General features: G+C 37.2%; 1 protein-coding gene across 1 annotated transcript; it reads left to right on the top strand.

Annotated features, from left to right (window-relative positions):
- slc13a2 (solute carrier family 13 member 2) lies at positions 1–12,005 on the top strand. The gene is made up of 12 exons (XM_084138196.1): positions 1–167; positions 2,090–2,218; positions 5,528–5,664; positions 5,747–5,979; positions 6,788–6,971; positions 7,208–7,330; positions 7,940–8,149; positions 8,265–8,398; positions 8,494–8,630; positions 10,626–10,787; positions 10,937–11,074; positions 11,219–12,005. The coding sequence occupies exons 1-12, from the start codon at positions 39–41 to the stop codon at positions 11,360–11,362; spliced, it is 1,860 nt and encodes a 619-aa protein (XP_083994322.1). The 5' UTR covers positions 1–38; the 3' UTR covers positions 11,363–12,005.
- The last annotated feature ends 159 nt before the right edge of the window (positions 12,006–12,164 follow it).

Raw genomic sequence — 12,164 nt, 5'->3', positions numbered from 1 at the left:
ACCACACACCTGACATCTGCAGCTGAGGGCCAGAAGACATGGGACTTCCAGGGATTCCAGAAGATGTTGCATTAATCCTACGCTGGATATGGCTTCACAGAAACTACCTGATCATCTTCATCACCCCTTTACTAATATTGCCCCTGCCGATTGTCATCCCAACTCCGGTAAGTGCCTTCCTGCAGGAGTATTTTGTGGAAAATCAATTCAAAGCCATTGAACATGTTAACCAAAATAGTTTCTTTATGCATCTACATTTTGTGTATGTGAATTTTTAATAGCCAAATGACTGAAATATGTCAATGTGATATTGGAACATTTAAAAATAAAATCTCATCATCAGCTGAATGATGGCTGAAAACCTCACAGCTCTTATTTATGATCTGTGGAACACTATATTTACACAGCTTGCGGAGGTCATCCTCAAGTCACAAACAAAGAAAATGAAGCCATGTGGCCCACTGTTACTCAACATCTTGAGACCGGGTTACTCTGACCTTAAGAACATCAGCTGAAAAAATAATGCACAAAACTCTACTCTCTATTTCAATCAATTATTGAAATGGTAATGTTAACCCTTAAACGCATACATCGGTTCTTTAGTGACCTGGGACATCATTCACTACCCTCTTCCTCATCCATTTTTTTAAGTTAGACTTAGTATTCCTCAATCAATTCATTACAAACAATATAACAAGAAAAAAATACAATTATAAAAGAATGCCTGTTTTCCTATTCATTTTTTGTAAAAATTGTATAGGGTCGCTAACGACCCGAGGCGTGTGTAACAGTGTAAATATATTTTTCCGCACAACAATAATTTAATCAACAATAAGTGTAATTCACCTTTATCCCACAAGGTGGCAATGTCTGAGACACAATGATGAAGTGACGTTTCACTCATAGTTACCGCAGGCTGAAAACAAAAGAATAGGAAGAATCATCAGCAAAACTTGAAATGGCTCAGAGATTTACTGCAGAGCAAAAACTGAACGCAGTCAAATATTAGTGTCACTGTCACTTTATGGTGGATCTGGTGAAGAAGCTGTCAGCGATCAAAATATTGATTTGATGAATAGTTTTGAGAATATGTTTAAGATTGCAAAAATGAGCCAGATGCTGAATTTGGGAAATGAGCTCTGACAAGGATAGTGATGATGGTATAAAACATCTGAAACCTTCCAAGCTACAAAAGGTAACAAAATATGCTATATTTTATTCTTCTGTAATTGTTACTCTAATATCAGGAGAGTTTTTATATTATCGCGACAGGTAGAGATCCATCCGTGTTAGATATAGGTCCGGGTCGCTAAAGACCCGAATATGTAATGATTGTCGAAACATTCATGCATTTAAGGGTTAATTAAAAAAAGAATGATCAGAAATTTAAGACCCCCTAAAGTGGCTAAACTATTACTATTAGTGTTATTTACTTCTTTTTTTTTAAACTACACTAGATAGAATTGAGCTACACAATCCATCATGCACCACAGCACATTCATACTCGTATATTACAATGTTTAAAGGTCCACCAAATACACACACACACACACACACACACACACATTACAAACTTTCAGAATTTCATCTTACTTTTTAGCCATATAAATATCAGAAACTGCACCAAATTTGTCTAAAGCTTCTGTTTCATTAAAAAAATACTTATTTAATTTTTCAGGCTTTACATGGTTAAACATATACAGCCTTTTCTCAAGTAATAAAATTCTTCCATAAAATAAAATCATCCATAAAAGTAAATGAATTCAAAATAGTTTACAGTCGTTTATGTTCAAGGGTTAGTTTTATCAGCATTCTGAGAATGATTGATGTGTCTAAATAGGTCTTCAAGAGATACAGTGACCCCTGGAACCTGCACTAGATGTCAGAGACAGAATCAAATCCCACCCTTTCCTCCCCTTTGACAAGCTAAGATGAGAGGATTGCCATAGACCTGAGATCACATCTTAGATGTGCAATGCATCTTATTCACATCCAATAATTCTCTTCTACAGAAATGAGCCCTACTGCTACGTGAACAGGTGATGTATTCCCTTACGTTTTGACACGTATGACTATTGTGTTTCTCCAGGAGGCGAGATGTGGTTATGTCATCATCCTGATGGCACTGTTCTGGTGCACAGAGTGTATGCCTCTCGCCATCACTGCCCTGCTGCCCGTCGTCCTTTTTCCCATGATGGGCATCATGGAGTCGGAAAAGGTATTGTTCAAAAAAATATTCCATGATTAGCATTTTGTATTAAAAAAAAGATCTTTAAATACTTAAGAAGTTTCTATCTATCTATCTATCTATCTATCTATCTATCTATCTATCTATCTATCTATCTATCTATCTATCTATCTATCTATCTATCTATCTATCTATCCATCTATCTATCCATGCACATGGCTTGTTGATCAAAACTGAGTTGATTCTCAGTTAAAGGGGTGGTTGATTATGATTTCACTTTTCTAACTTTAGTTAGTGTGTAATGTTGCTGTTTTAGCATAAACAACATCTGCAAAGTTACGAAGCTCAAAGTTCAAAGCAAAGGGAGATATTTTATTTTAAAGAAGTTGCTTTTTAAGGACTACAACAAAGGGACTACACGAGCTTCCTCCTGGGTTAGTGACATCACAAACGCTAAAATGTACATAAACCCCTCCCCCGAGAACGCGATTTATAGATTATCAAGACAGAATATGCTAATCAATGACTAGAAGATAACTACACATAAGCTACATAAATTCATCAACTAACCATTCAGAAATGTTGTCTACATGTTGTCACTTCTTCTTCAGTCTCCCCATATTTGTCCGACGCTAAAGGTTTTTTAAATTTTCAGTGCATGTCTGTGTGAGGTAAAATGACACAAGCTGTTGAAGCTCCGCCCTCTGTGCCGGGAGCAGCAGCTCATTTGCATTTAAAGGGACAGACAATTAAACGGTGCGTTTTTGCTCAGCCTCAAAAAGTAACAATTTTAACATGCTATATAAAAATATCTGTGGGATATTTTGAGCTAAAACTCTGGGGACATCAAATACTTATTTTACATTTTGTGAAAAGGGCATTTTACCACCCTTTTAAACTGTCAATCTCTTCACAACTAAACATTCTTTCATCGTGTGAGCCATCACATGCAAAATGATCAATTGAGTGATCAAAATCTGTCAGACATGTTATATTCCATGAATGTTTGTAATGTTGTAATGTAATTTGGCAAATAATGTAATGAAATAGGGATCACAATCTTATCACCAACATTTTTGAGCACAGAGGAACATCACATCTCTGAACAGCAGCAGCTACATCAATGCTGTATTTGTATTTATACAGTAGGCCTACATTTATTTTTGTAGAAATGTGTTATATGTAAACTGAAAATTATTGTCATGGAAGAGGAATAGGAAGATATGTATGCGCTAGCTAGAGAAAGACATAATACAGTGTGTAAAAATGAACAAGCAACTGTGAATTTTAAGTTTACATGTAACACATTTCTGCAAAAATAAATGTACTGTATAAATACAAATGTTCATTTACTTTTAGTGTGCAACAGTATTGATTTTTCCCTGTCAATATTTACATACTGTATTTAAATACATCTGTATTTAAAAAGCTCAGTGTGATACACAGATAAAACTGACATTCTTGTATAGTATAAAAGCAGTTAGTGTCAACAAAAAAAGTAAAAAACAAATAAACAAAAAACACAAAATTTGTGTATAACAAATATTTCCATAGAGAAAAAATATATATAAACATTTCGATGATAAAAACACCTTTTATTTTGGTGCCATTGGCCAATTTACTGACACAATAATAGATTTTGAAGCATGAATTAAATGGTTTGGGTGAGTTACTTCATTTTGCAGACATGCATTAGAGTTCTGATGTTCCAACAAACAATTGTGACAATTAAGCTTACAGTTTACTTTTTAGAGAATGTTAAGACTGTTTCGAAAGATGTCCCAAAGCGATTGAGAAAACTGTATATAACTAAACATAATGGCATAACAAGCAAACTACTCACATAACAATTGTTATATAGTTATCATAAGAGATTATCAGTTTTATTACTGTAGTCGCAAGCACAAAAAACATGGAAAACTACTTTAAAGTAATGACTGATCACATGACCAGAGAGATTTACCTTCATCAGCATGAGAACTATTTGTACAAGCGTTATCTCTAATGATTTGAGAACTTTATGGGCCATAAAAGCAGTTTTTATGAATACCTTTGAACATGTCACCAGCCAGACTGTAATATATCTTTATTTTCCTTATCTTTCCATCTTTGACTGATTTTAGACACTCTAAAATCTAATGAGTCTGTCAATAAGGAAATGCAACCACAGCATACCGTGCTTTGTTCCTTATCCCACAATGCAATGCTCTCAACTTGACTTTCCATCTCCCAAATGAATGGGTTTGAACATCTTGACTCTCTTTCTCAGATTGCCAACACATTTTACACAAAATTTGATTAAAAATGCTTATTTCTAAAAGGTTTACTTGATTCTATTTTTTGAAATGTTTAACCATTGTGTAATGCATACAGTTTCACATACTATTTTTGGCACTTCACTCACAAAACTTTTGTGTTCTCTCGCAGTAAGATAACTTCTAATTGTCTAATGACTGGTAGCTGACATAGTTACAGTTACTTAAAGTCCCCCTGTGGTAAAAAATCAAGCTTTTAATGTTGTTTATACAGTATTAAAACTGCAGTGAACCAAAGACAGTCTCAAAAATGCAGTTTGAAATCGCTGGTGTTTCTGACGTCACAAACTACCTTGTAACCAATCATGTCAACGTATGACGAGTGGATCTCTGAGATGGTGTGAGTGAGTGGACGCGGGGATAATTTGCATATCCATTGAACCGCGTATACTAAATGAGGCAAGGGTGTAGAGTTACATTCAAGCTATTTTAAGACATGAAGAAATATTTTTCAAGGAACATTTTTTTAAATATGTAATTTTGGTGATCAAAGATGAGTTTTAAGGGATACAATTATTGACTACAGGGGGACTTTAAAGTTAGTAGAATGTCTAAAGTGGACCATCAAAATAGCATTACCTAGATTTTCATATTATTTCCATCACAAAGATTTTGTGAGGGAACACAGTTTTTTGGGGTGAATGCAAAAGTTTTGCATGAGAACACAAGCATTGAAATATATGTTTTCCCTATTATCATGTCAGCTTGGTGGCTCCATACACACTGTGTATACAGTAAAAAAATATGTAATCCAACCCATGTTGACCAGAACTAAATATGACATTAAGGCCCGGTTTCACAGACAGGGCTCATACTAAGCCAAGATTAGGCCTTAGTTTAGGACATTTAAGTAGTTTTTATAAATGTAAAGAAAAAACATTTCCAGTGTGCATCTTGAGACAAAAACATATTTTAATCTATCTCAGTGCAAGTTGCTTTCAGTTAAAACAGCTCAAACATGCATTTTAACCTGGGACTACTTAAGCCTTGTTTGTGAAATCAGGGGTGTTACTTTGTGTTTCAGGTGTGTGTTCAGTACCTAAAGGACACCAACATGCTGTTTATAGGGGGTCTGCTGGTGGCTATAGCTGTTGAACACTGGAATCTCCATAAGCGCATCGCTCTGAGTGTCCTCCTGGTTGTTGGAGTTCGGCCTGCTTTGTAAGATCACACACGATGAAATCGTACGCTTCATTTCTGTCTCGATCACACACTCACCTGTTTTTCACACTCACTTCTGCAGGCTGATGCTGGGGTTCATGATCGTAACAGCCTTCCTCTCCATGTGGATCAGCAACACGGCCACCACAGCCATGATGTTGCCCATTTCTCAAGCCGTTCTCGAACAGCTCAGCGCCACAGAAGCAGACTCTGATGAGAAAGAGCTGAGGGAAGGCCAAGATAATCAAGCGTTTGAATTGACCGAGGTCAACATCAAACATTCTTTGGACAATGTCACTGGAGACAAACCCAACGGTATGTCTGACATGTTGACACTTTTAAACTTATTTTATTATCTTATAATGTTAACCTGTACATTATCTTAAACATCTCACAAGGTTTCAAAACTTTTACGAATGTATTATGTGAAGCTTTGTTACGTCAAGCTGTTTAGGTTTCGAAACATTTTTCCGTTTAAATGGTGTTGATCTTGTAAATATATGATGTGGCCAGTTTTATAATGTAGGTTTAGTGTTTGTTTAATTATTTAAACATTTGCAATTGTTTGGGCTGTGTTCTCATTGCCTTGACACAATTTTGACCGGCAGTTGCCAGCCTACTGTGCTTTGAACACTTCGAAAGAATAAATCATTTGGCAAAGAATTTGGTTTAATTGATTTGGAGTTTTCGAAAAGCTAATTTTGACTACAGTCGATAACTAAGATGCAAAAGAAAGCAACTCAGTGTGATTTGAGAGAAATGACAGTACAGCCGCTGTTACACCAAATTCTGTGACCTATCAAATTCTGTGACCGTAGACGGCTGTTGTAACCCTAACCCAACCTTACCCCTACCATTACTACAGCACCTACACTGTAAAAAAACTTGAATCTTGTATAAATTGAAAATTGCTTATTTTGAGGAGTTAAAGCAATGTAAAAACATATGTTGTCAGAACTTATTTATCAAATTTACAGTGTAATACGGTCACAGAATTTGGTGTAACACCGGTTTAAGTCACACGAATGAGCAGAACAATATACAGCATTTCCACTATTAACCAATCAGTGGTAATAACACACAGTCTTAAAACTTACATCCCACCTGTTCTTAATCTTGACAGTCAATCCAGATCTGGAGGCAAGAATCAATTCACTCTCTGAATGCAGGAAGAAAGAACGTGAAGCGAAGTACATTCGTCTCTTTAAAGGAATGAGTCTATGCGTGTGTTACTCCGCCAGCATCGGAGGAACTGCCACCCTAACGGGCACCACACCAAATCTTATTCTCAAGGGCCAGATGGATGCGTATGTTTGTCAAGTTTCCTGTTATGACTCTGATCTGTGTTGTATAAAAAATAAATTAATTTCTTAAATGATAAAATCATTCCCATCATTGTTTTGGTAATAAATATTAAATTATTAAAATATTTGTAAGATTATGCATGGTTGTGCACACAATCTGTTGGACCTACAACATAAAAATGTGCATACAGTACTGCAGCCAAATTATAAACTGCACACACATTTGCCCTTTTTTACAGGATTTTTCCAGAAAACCATGGCGTGATCAACTTTGCCAGCTGGTTCGGTTTTGCCTTTCCTAACATGTTGCTGATGCTGGTGCTGTCTTGGCTTTGGCTGCAGTTCATGTACTTGGGTCTTAAGTGAGTAACTTTGCTTTAAATACGTTGTGTCCTAGACATACATTGAGTGTTTTTAGCTAGACCATTGGTTCTCAACTCTTTTGACTCAAAGAGCTCCTATTATTCAATACAATTGTTAAAAAACAATTTTGGCTAAAAGTATTTCTGGCATTTCTGCTGTAATTATGATAATGCTGCTTAATTTCAGACCTTTTTATTACCAAGATTCTGATTCTGTATATTACTTCGATAGATATTGGGGGAAAAGAAATAGGATTTCATGTTGATTTTTGCATACATTAGTGCTGTCAAATTAATTAATCGTGATTAATTGCATCTAACATAAACGTTTTTGTTTACATGCGTCGGTATATATTATTATTTTAATATATTGTGTATATATATGTGTGTGCGTGTCTTTATATACATATACAAATATATATATATATATATATATATATATATATATATATATATGTGTGTGTGTGTGTGTGTGTGTGTGTGTGTGCGCGTCTTTATATACAAATATATATATATATATATATATATATATATATATATATATATATATATATAAGAGGTTGGTTTAAGCATTCTTTCATTCATTGTTTGGTGAATTTTTCTCCCCAGTTTTAAAAAAACTTTTGGCTGCGGTTCGAAGAATGAGGGAGACAAAGACGCTTACAGAGTGATGAAGAATGAATATGAGAAGTTGGGTTCGATATCTTTTGCTGAGGGCGGAGTGCTTGTCATCTTTGTGATCCTGGTGATCCTGTGGTTCACACGAGAACCAGGCTTCATGCCAGGCTGGGCTACCGAGCTCTTCAACAAAAATGGACAGTGAGTACACTTCACCCCAAAACTTATAGCAATATTTACTTTTAAACAAATAAAAATGAAAAGTTTTGGTCATTGCATTTGAATTTCCTCCAATTTTCTCTTTGTCTCCGTAAAGATATGTCACCGATGGCACTGTGGCCATTTTCATGTCAACCATGTTCTTCCTCATTCCATCTCGGATAGACTTTCTCTGTTCGATCAATTCGCAGGATGAACATGATGAAGAAGCTGAAGGAGATGAGCAGGAAGGTAAAGTGGTTCTGCTTTCAGAGTATCCGCACAGAATATTTATCAGTTTAAACCAGGTCTTAAACCAGAGCTACTGGTCCATCTGTTTTATAAAGAGGGAGCAAAACAGGAAGAGAAGAAGAAACTGAAGGGTACGCCCACTCTACTAAACTGGAAGGTGGTGCATGATCGCATGCCCTGGAACATAGTCCTGCTCCTGGGGGGAGGATTTGCCTTGGCAAAAGGAAGTGAGGTAAGAGGATGACAGAATGACACATTAAAATGGCAGTAAATGTACATTCATTAGTCTTTTATGGAATTACAGTTACAAGTAGATTTTTTTTTGCATTTTCTGAAGAAAAGGAGAAAGTTCTGTGAAGTGCTGCTCACCCATGCGAAACATGCCGACAAAGCTGGGAGATTTGGATGGTTGCTAGGGTCTTTTTATTGAGAAAAAAAAAAGTGTAATGTGTTTTATCATGTGTAAAATGGTAAATGTTAGACAAGTTACGTGCTGAAATTGAATAATATACATGTAATGTAATATAATGGGTAACACTTTCGATAATCCACTTCAGAAATTCTATTAATTGTAAGAAACTTTGCAACTACAAGTCAACTAGCATCAATTAGAGTATTAGTAGACTGTCTGATATCTGCTAACACTTTATTCGATGCTCCCCAACAGACATTCTACTGACTATAAGTAACTTTGCAACTACATGTCAACTTATTCAACTAACCCAAACCCTAAGTCTACTAATATTCTAGTGAAAGTTAGTTGACATTTAGCTGCCCCCACACCCCCGCCCGTGATATATATATATATATATATGTGTGTGTGTGTCACTACTAGTAATATGTGGATGTGGAGTTTCGTGATGTTTGTGGAGTGATGTGGAGTGATGCGATGTGATGTGAAGCGATGTGGAGTGATGTGAAGTGAAGCGATCTGAAGTGATATGGAGTGATGCGATGTGATGTGAAGCGATGTGGAGTGAAGTGATCTGAAGTGATGTGGAGCGATGTGATGTGAAGTGAAGTGATGTGATGTGAAGCGATGTGGAGTGAAGCGATCTGAAGTTATGTGGAGCGATGCGATGCGATGCGATGTGATGTGAAGTGAAGTGATGTGAAGTGAAGCGATCTGAAGCAATGTGGAGTGATGTGAAGTGAAGTGAAGCGATCTGAAGTGATGTGGAGTGAAGTGAAGCGATCTGAAGCGATGTGGAGTGAAGTGAAGTGAAGTGAAGTGATGTGATGTGATGTGAAGCGTTCTAAAGTGATGTGGAGCGATGTGATGTGATGTAATGTGACGTGGAGTGATGTGAAGTGAAGCAATCTGAAGTGATGTGGAGTGATGTGAAGTGAAGTGAAGCGATCTGAAGCGATGTGGAGTGATGTGAAGTGAAGTGAAGTGAAGCGATCTGAAGTGATGTGGAGTGAAGTGAAGTGAAGCGATCTGAAGCGATGTGGAGTGAAGTGAAGTGAAGTGAAGTGAAGTGAAGTGAAGTGAAGTGAAGTGATGTGATGTGAAGTGAAGCGTTCTAACGTGATGTGGAGCGATGTGATGTGATGTGACGTGGAGTGATGTGAAGTGAAGTGAAGCGATCTGAAGTGATGTGGAGTGATGTGAAGTGAAGTGAAGCGATCTGAAGCGATGTGGACTGATGTGAAGTGAAGTGAAGTGATGTGATGTGATGTGAAGTGAAGCGTTCTAAAGTGATGTGGAGCGATGCGATGTGAAGTGAAGCGATGTGGAGTGATGTGATGTGAAGCGATCTGAAGCGATGTGGAGTGATGTGAAGTGAAGTGATGTGATGTGAAGCGATGTGGAGTGATGTGAAGTGAAGCGATCTGAAGCGATGTGGAGTGATGTGAAGTGATGTGAAGTGAAGCGTTCTAAAGTGATGTGGAGTGATGTGATGTGAAGCGATCTGAAGTGATGTGGAGTGATGTGAAGTGAAGCGATCTGAAGTGATGTGGAGTGATGTGATGTGAAGCGATCTGAAGTGATGTGGAGTGATGTGAAGTGAAGCGATCTGAAGCGATGTGGAGTGATGTGATGTGATGTGATGTGATGTGAAGCGTTCTGAAGTGATGTGGAGCGATGTGATGTGATGTGAAGTGAAGCGTTCTGAAGTGATGTGGAATAATGTGATGTGATGTGAAGTGAATGTGAAGTGAAGCGATGTGATGTGAAGTGATGTGGAGAAATGTGGAGTGATGTGATGTGATGTTTTTGTAGGAATCTGGACTATCGGTGTGGTTGGGTGAAAGCCTGGCCCCTCTGCAGAGCATCCCACCCTTCGCCATCTCCCTGATCCTGTGTTTGCTGGTGGGAACGTTCACAGAGTGTTCCAGCAACACGGCCACCACCACGCTATTCCTGCCCATTCTTGCCTCTATGGTGAGTACACAGCATACAGAAACCTACCAAACCCATTCTACAGCTTAAATTACACACATTCATTCGACCTTAAAGTGAATTTCGAAGCTGAAGTGTTTAACTTGCCAACAAGTATGGAAGTTGTAATAATGCGTCATCTCTGTTCTCAGGCCACAACTATCGGGCTCCATCCGCTCTATGTGATGCTGCCCTGCACGATCAGCGCTTCGTTGGCATTCATGCTTCCTGTCGCTACTCCTCCCAACGCCATCGCTTTCTCTTATGGCAACCTCAGAGTCTTGGACATGGTATGGTTAACCACATTTTATATGAGTTTTGATGTTCCATTGGATTTTATAAAGCTTAAGTGGGATTTGAATGTGAAAATACAATTTTGGGGACATTGTATATGGAAAAATCAGTGGATAATTGTATTTTTCTTCTGTCTGAAGGCAAAGGCGGGCTTCATTCTCAACATCATTGGCATTCTGTGCATCAACCTCGGCATCAACACATGGGGAATGGCCATGTTCAACCTAGGAACCTTTCCCACATGGGCCAATGGCACAAACACAAACACCACACATACACCATGAACGTCTTTACATCGAATTCTTTGGTTTAGTGAGAATACTGAAGGGAAAGAAAGGGGAGAAAGGAAGCTAATCCAAAAAATGGCAGTATTAGAGTGTGTAGCCCTATGGAGCAAAAGCTTAGTTTTTCTCAAAACCTCTTGAAACGATCTTTTCAAGCCCTAAATGAAGTGGCCAGTAAGGATTTACAGCCTCCATTTAGTGTTCAGAATTATGCATCCCTTATTTACATATTTAAAGTCACTCAAGTATGAGGACTTTGTAAATGTGAGTTGGCTCCATGTAGCGCATTTTGCCCCAATGTGGCTCAAATCTGATCCAAGTTCAGGTTTATGCAGAACCTTTTTTTCTACATACTTTGTGACTTTGGTTTTCACAAGTAGGTTTTCTGTTCTTCCATTTGTGCTGGTTCACGAAATTTTATTTAATTTATAGGGTCTGGATAAGACCTTTTATATTTTAGATCCCTTTTTGGATCTTTGTCTATTTAATACATTTTAATTACACATTTGAATCATAAATCTTCATTTGTGAGGTAGCACAGTTAAAGAAATGCCCCTTAATTAGACGTACTATAAATGCTTAAATGTAAATTTCACATCATTTTTTTTAGAATGTGCTTTGTCAAATAAAACTAATTTTGTGCAAACTTGTGAGAACTTTCATTCACAGCACCTGCTGTAACAATATTGTTGATAAATGGGAGTATATTCAAGTACTGATGTACTATAAATTGCAAATTAAAGGTAAATCTTGGGACCTACATTTGTTTTACAGGGTTTTATCTCTTTTCTTTTAAGTTTAA

This window comes from Abramis brama (genome assembly GCF_963993115.1).
Source record: "Abramis brama genome assembly, chromosome: 15".
Lineage (NCBI taxonomy): Eukaryota > Metazoa > Chordata > Actinopteri > Cypriniformes > Leuciscidae > Abramis > Abramis brama.
The sequence above is the reverse complement of the archived record's forward strand: the minus strand, read 5'-3'. Positions and strand labels throughout refer to the sequence as shown.

Excerpts from the sequence above, each read along its gene's own strand:
- slc13a2 (XM_084138196.1), top strand. The coding sequence starts at position 39 with ATGGGACTTCCAGGGATTCCAGAAGATGTTGCATTAATCCTACGCTGG. Across the intron at positions 168-2,089 it reads CGATTGTCATCCCAACTCCG|GAGGCGAGATGTGGTTATGT; the intron begins GTAAGTGCCTTC and ends GTGTTTCTCCAG. Across the intron at positions 5,665-5,746 it reads GTTGGAGTTCGGCCTGCTTT|GCTGATGCTGGGGTTCATGA; the intron begins GTAAGATCACAC and ends TCACTTCTGCAG.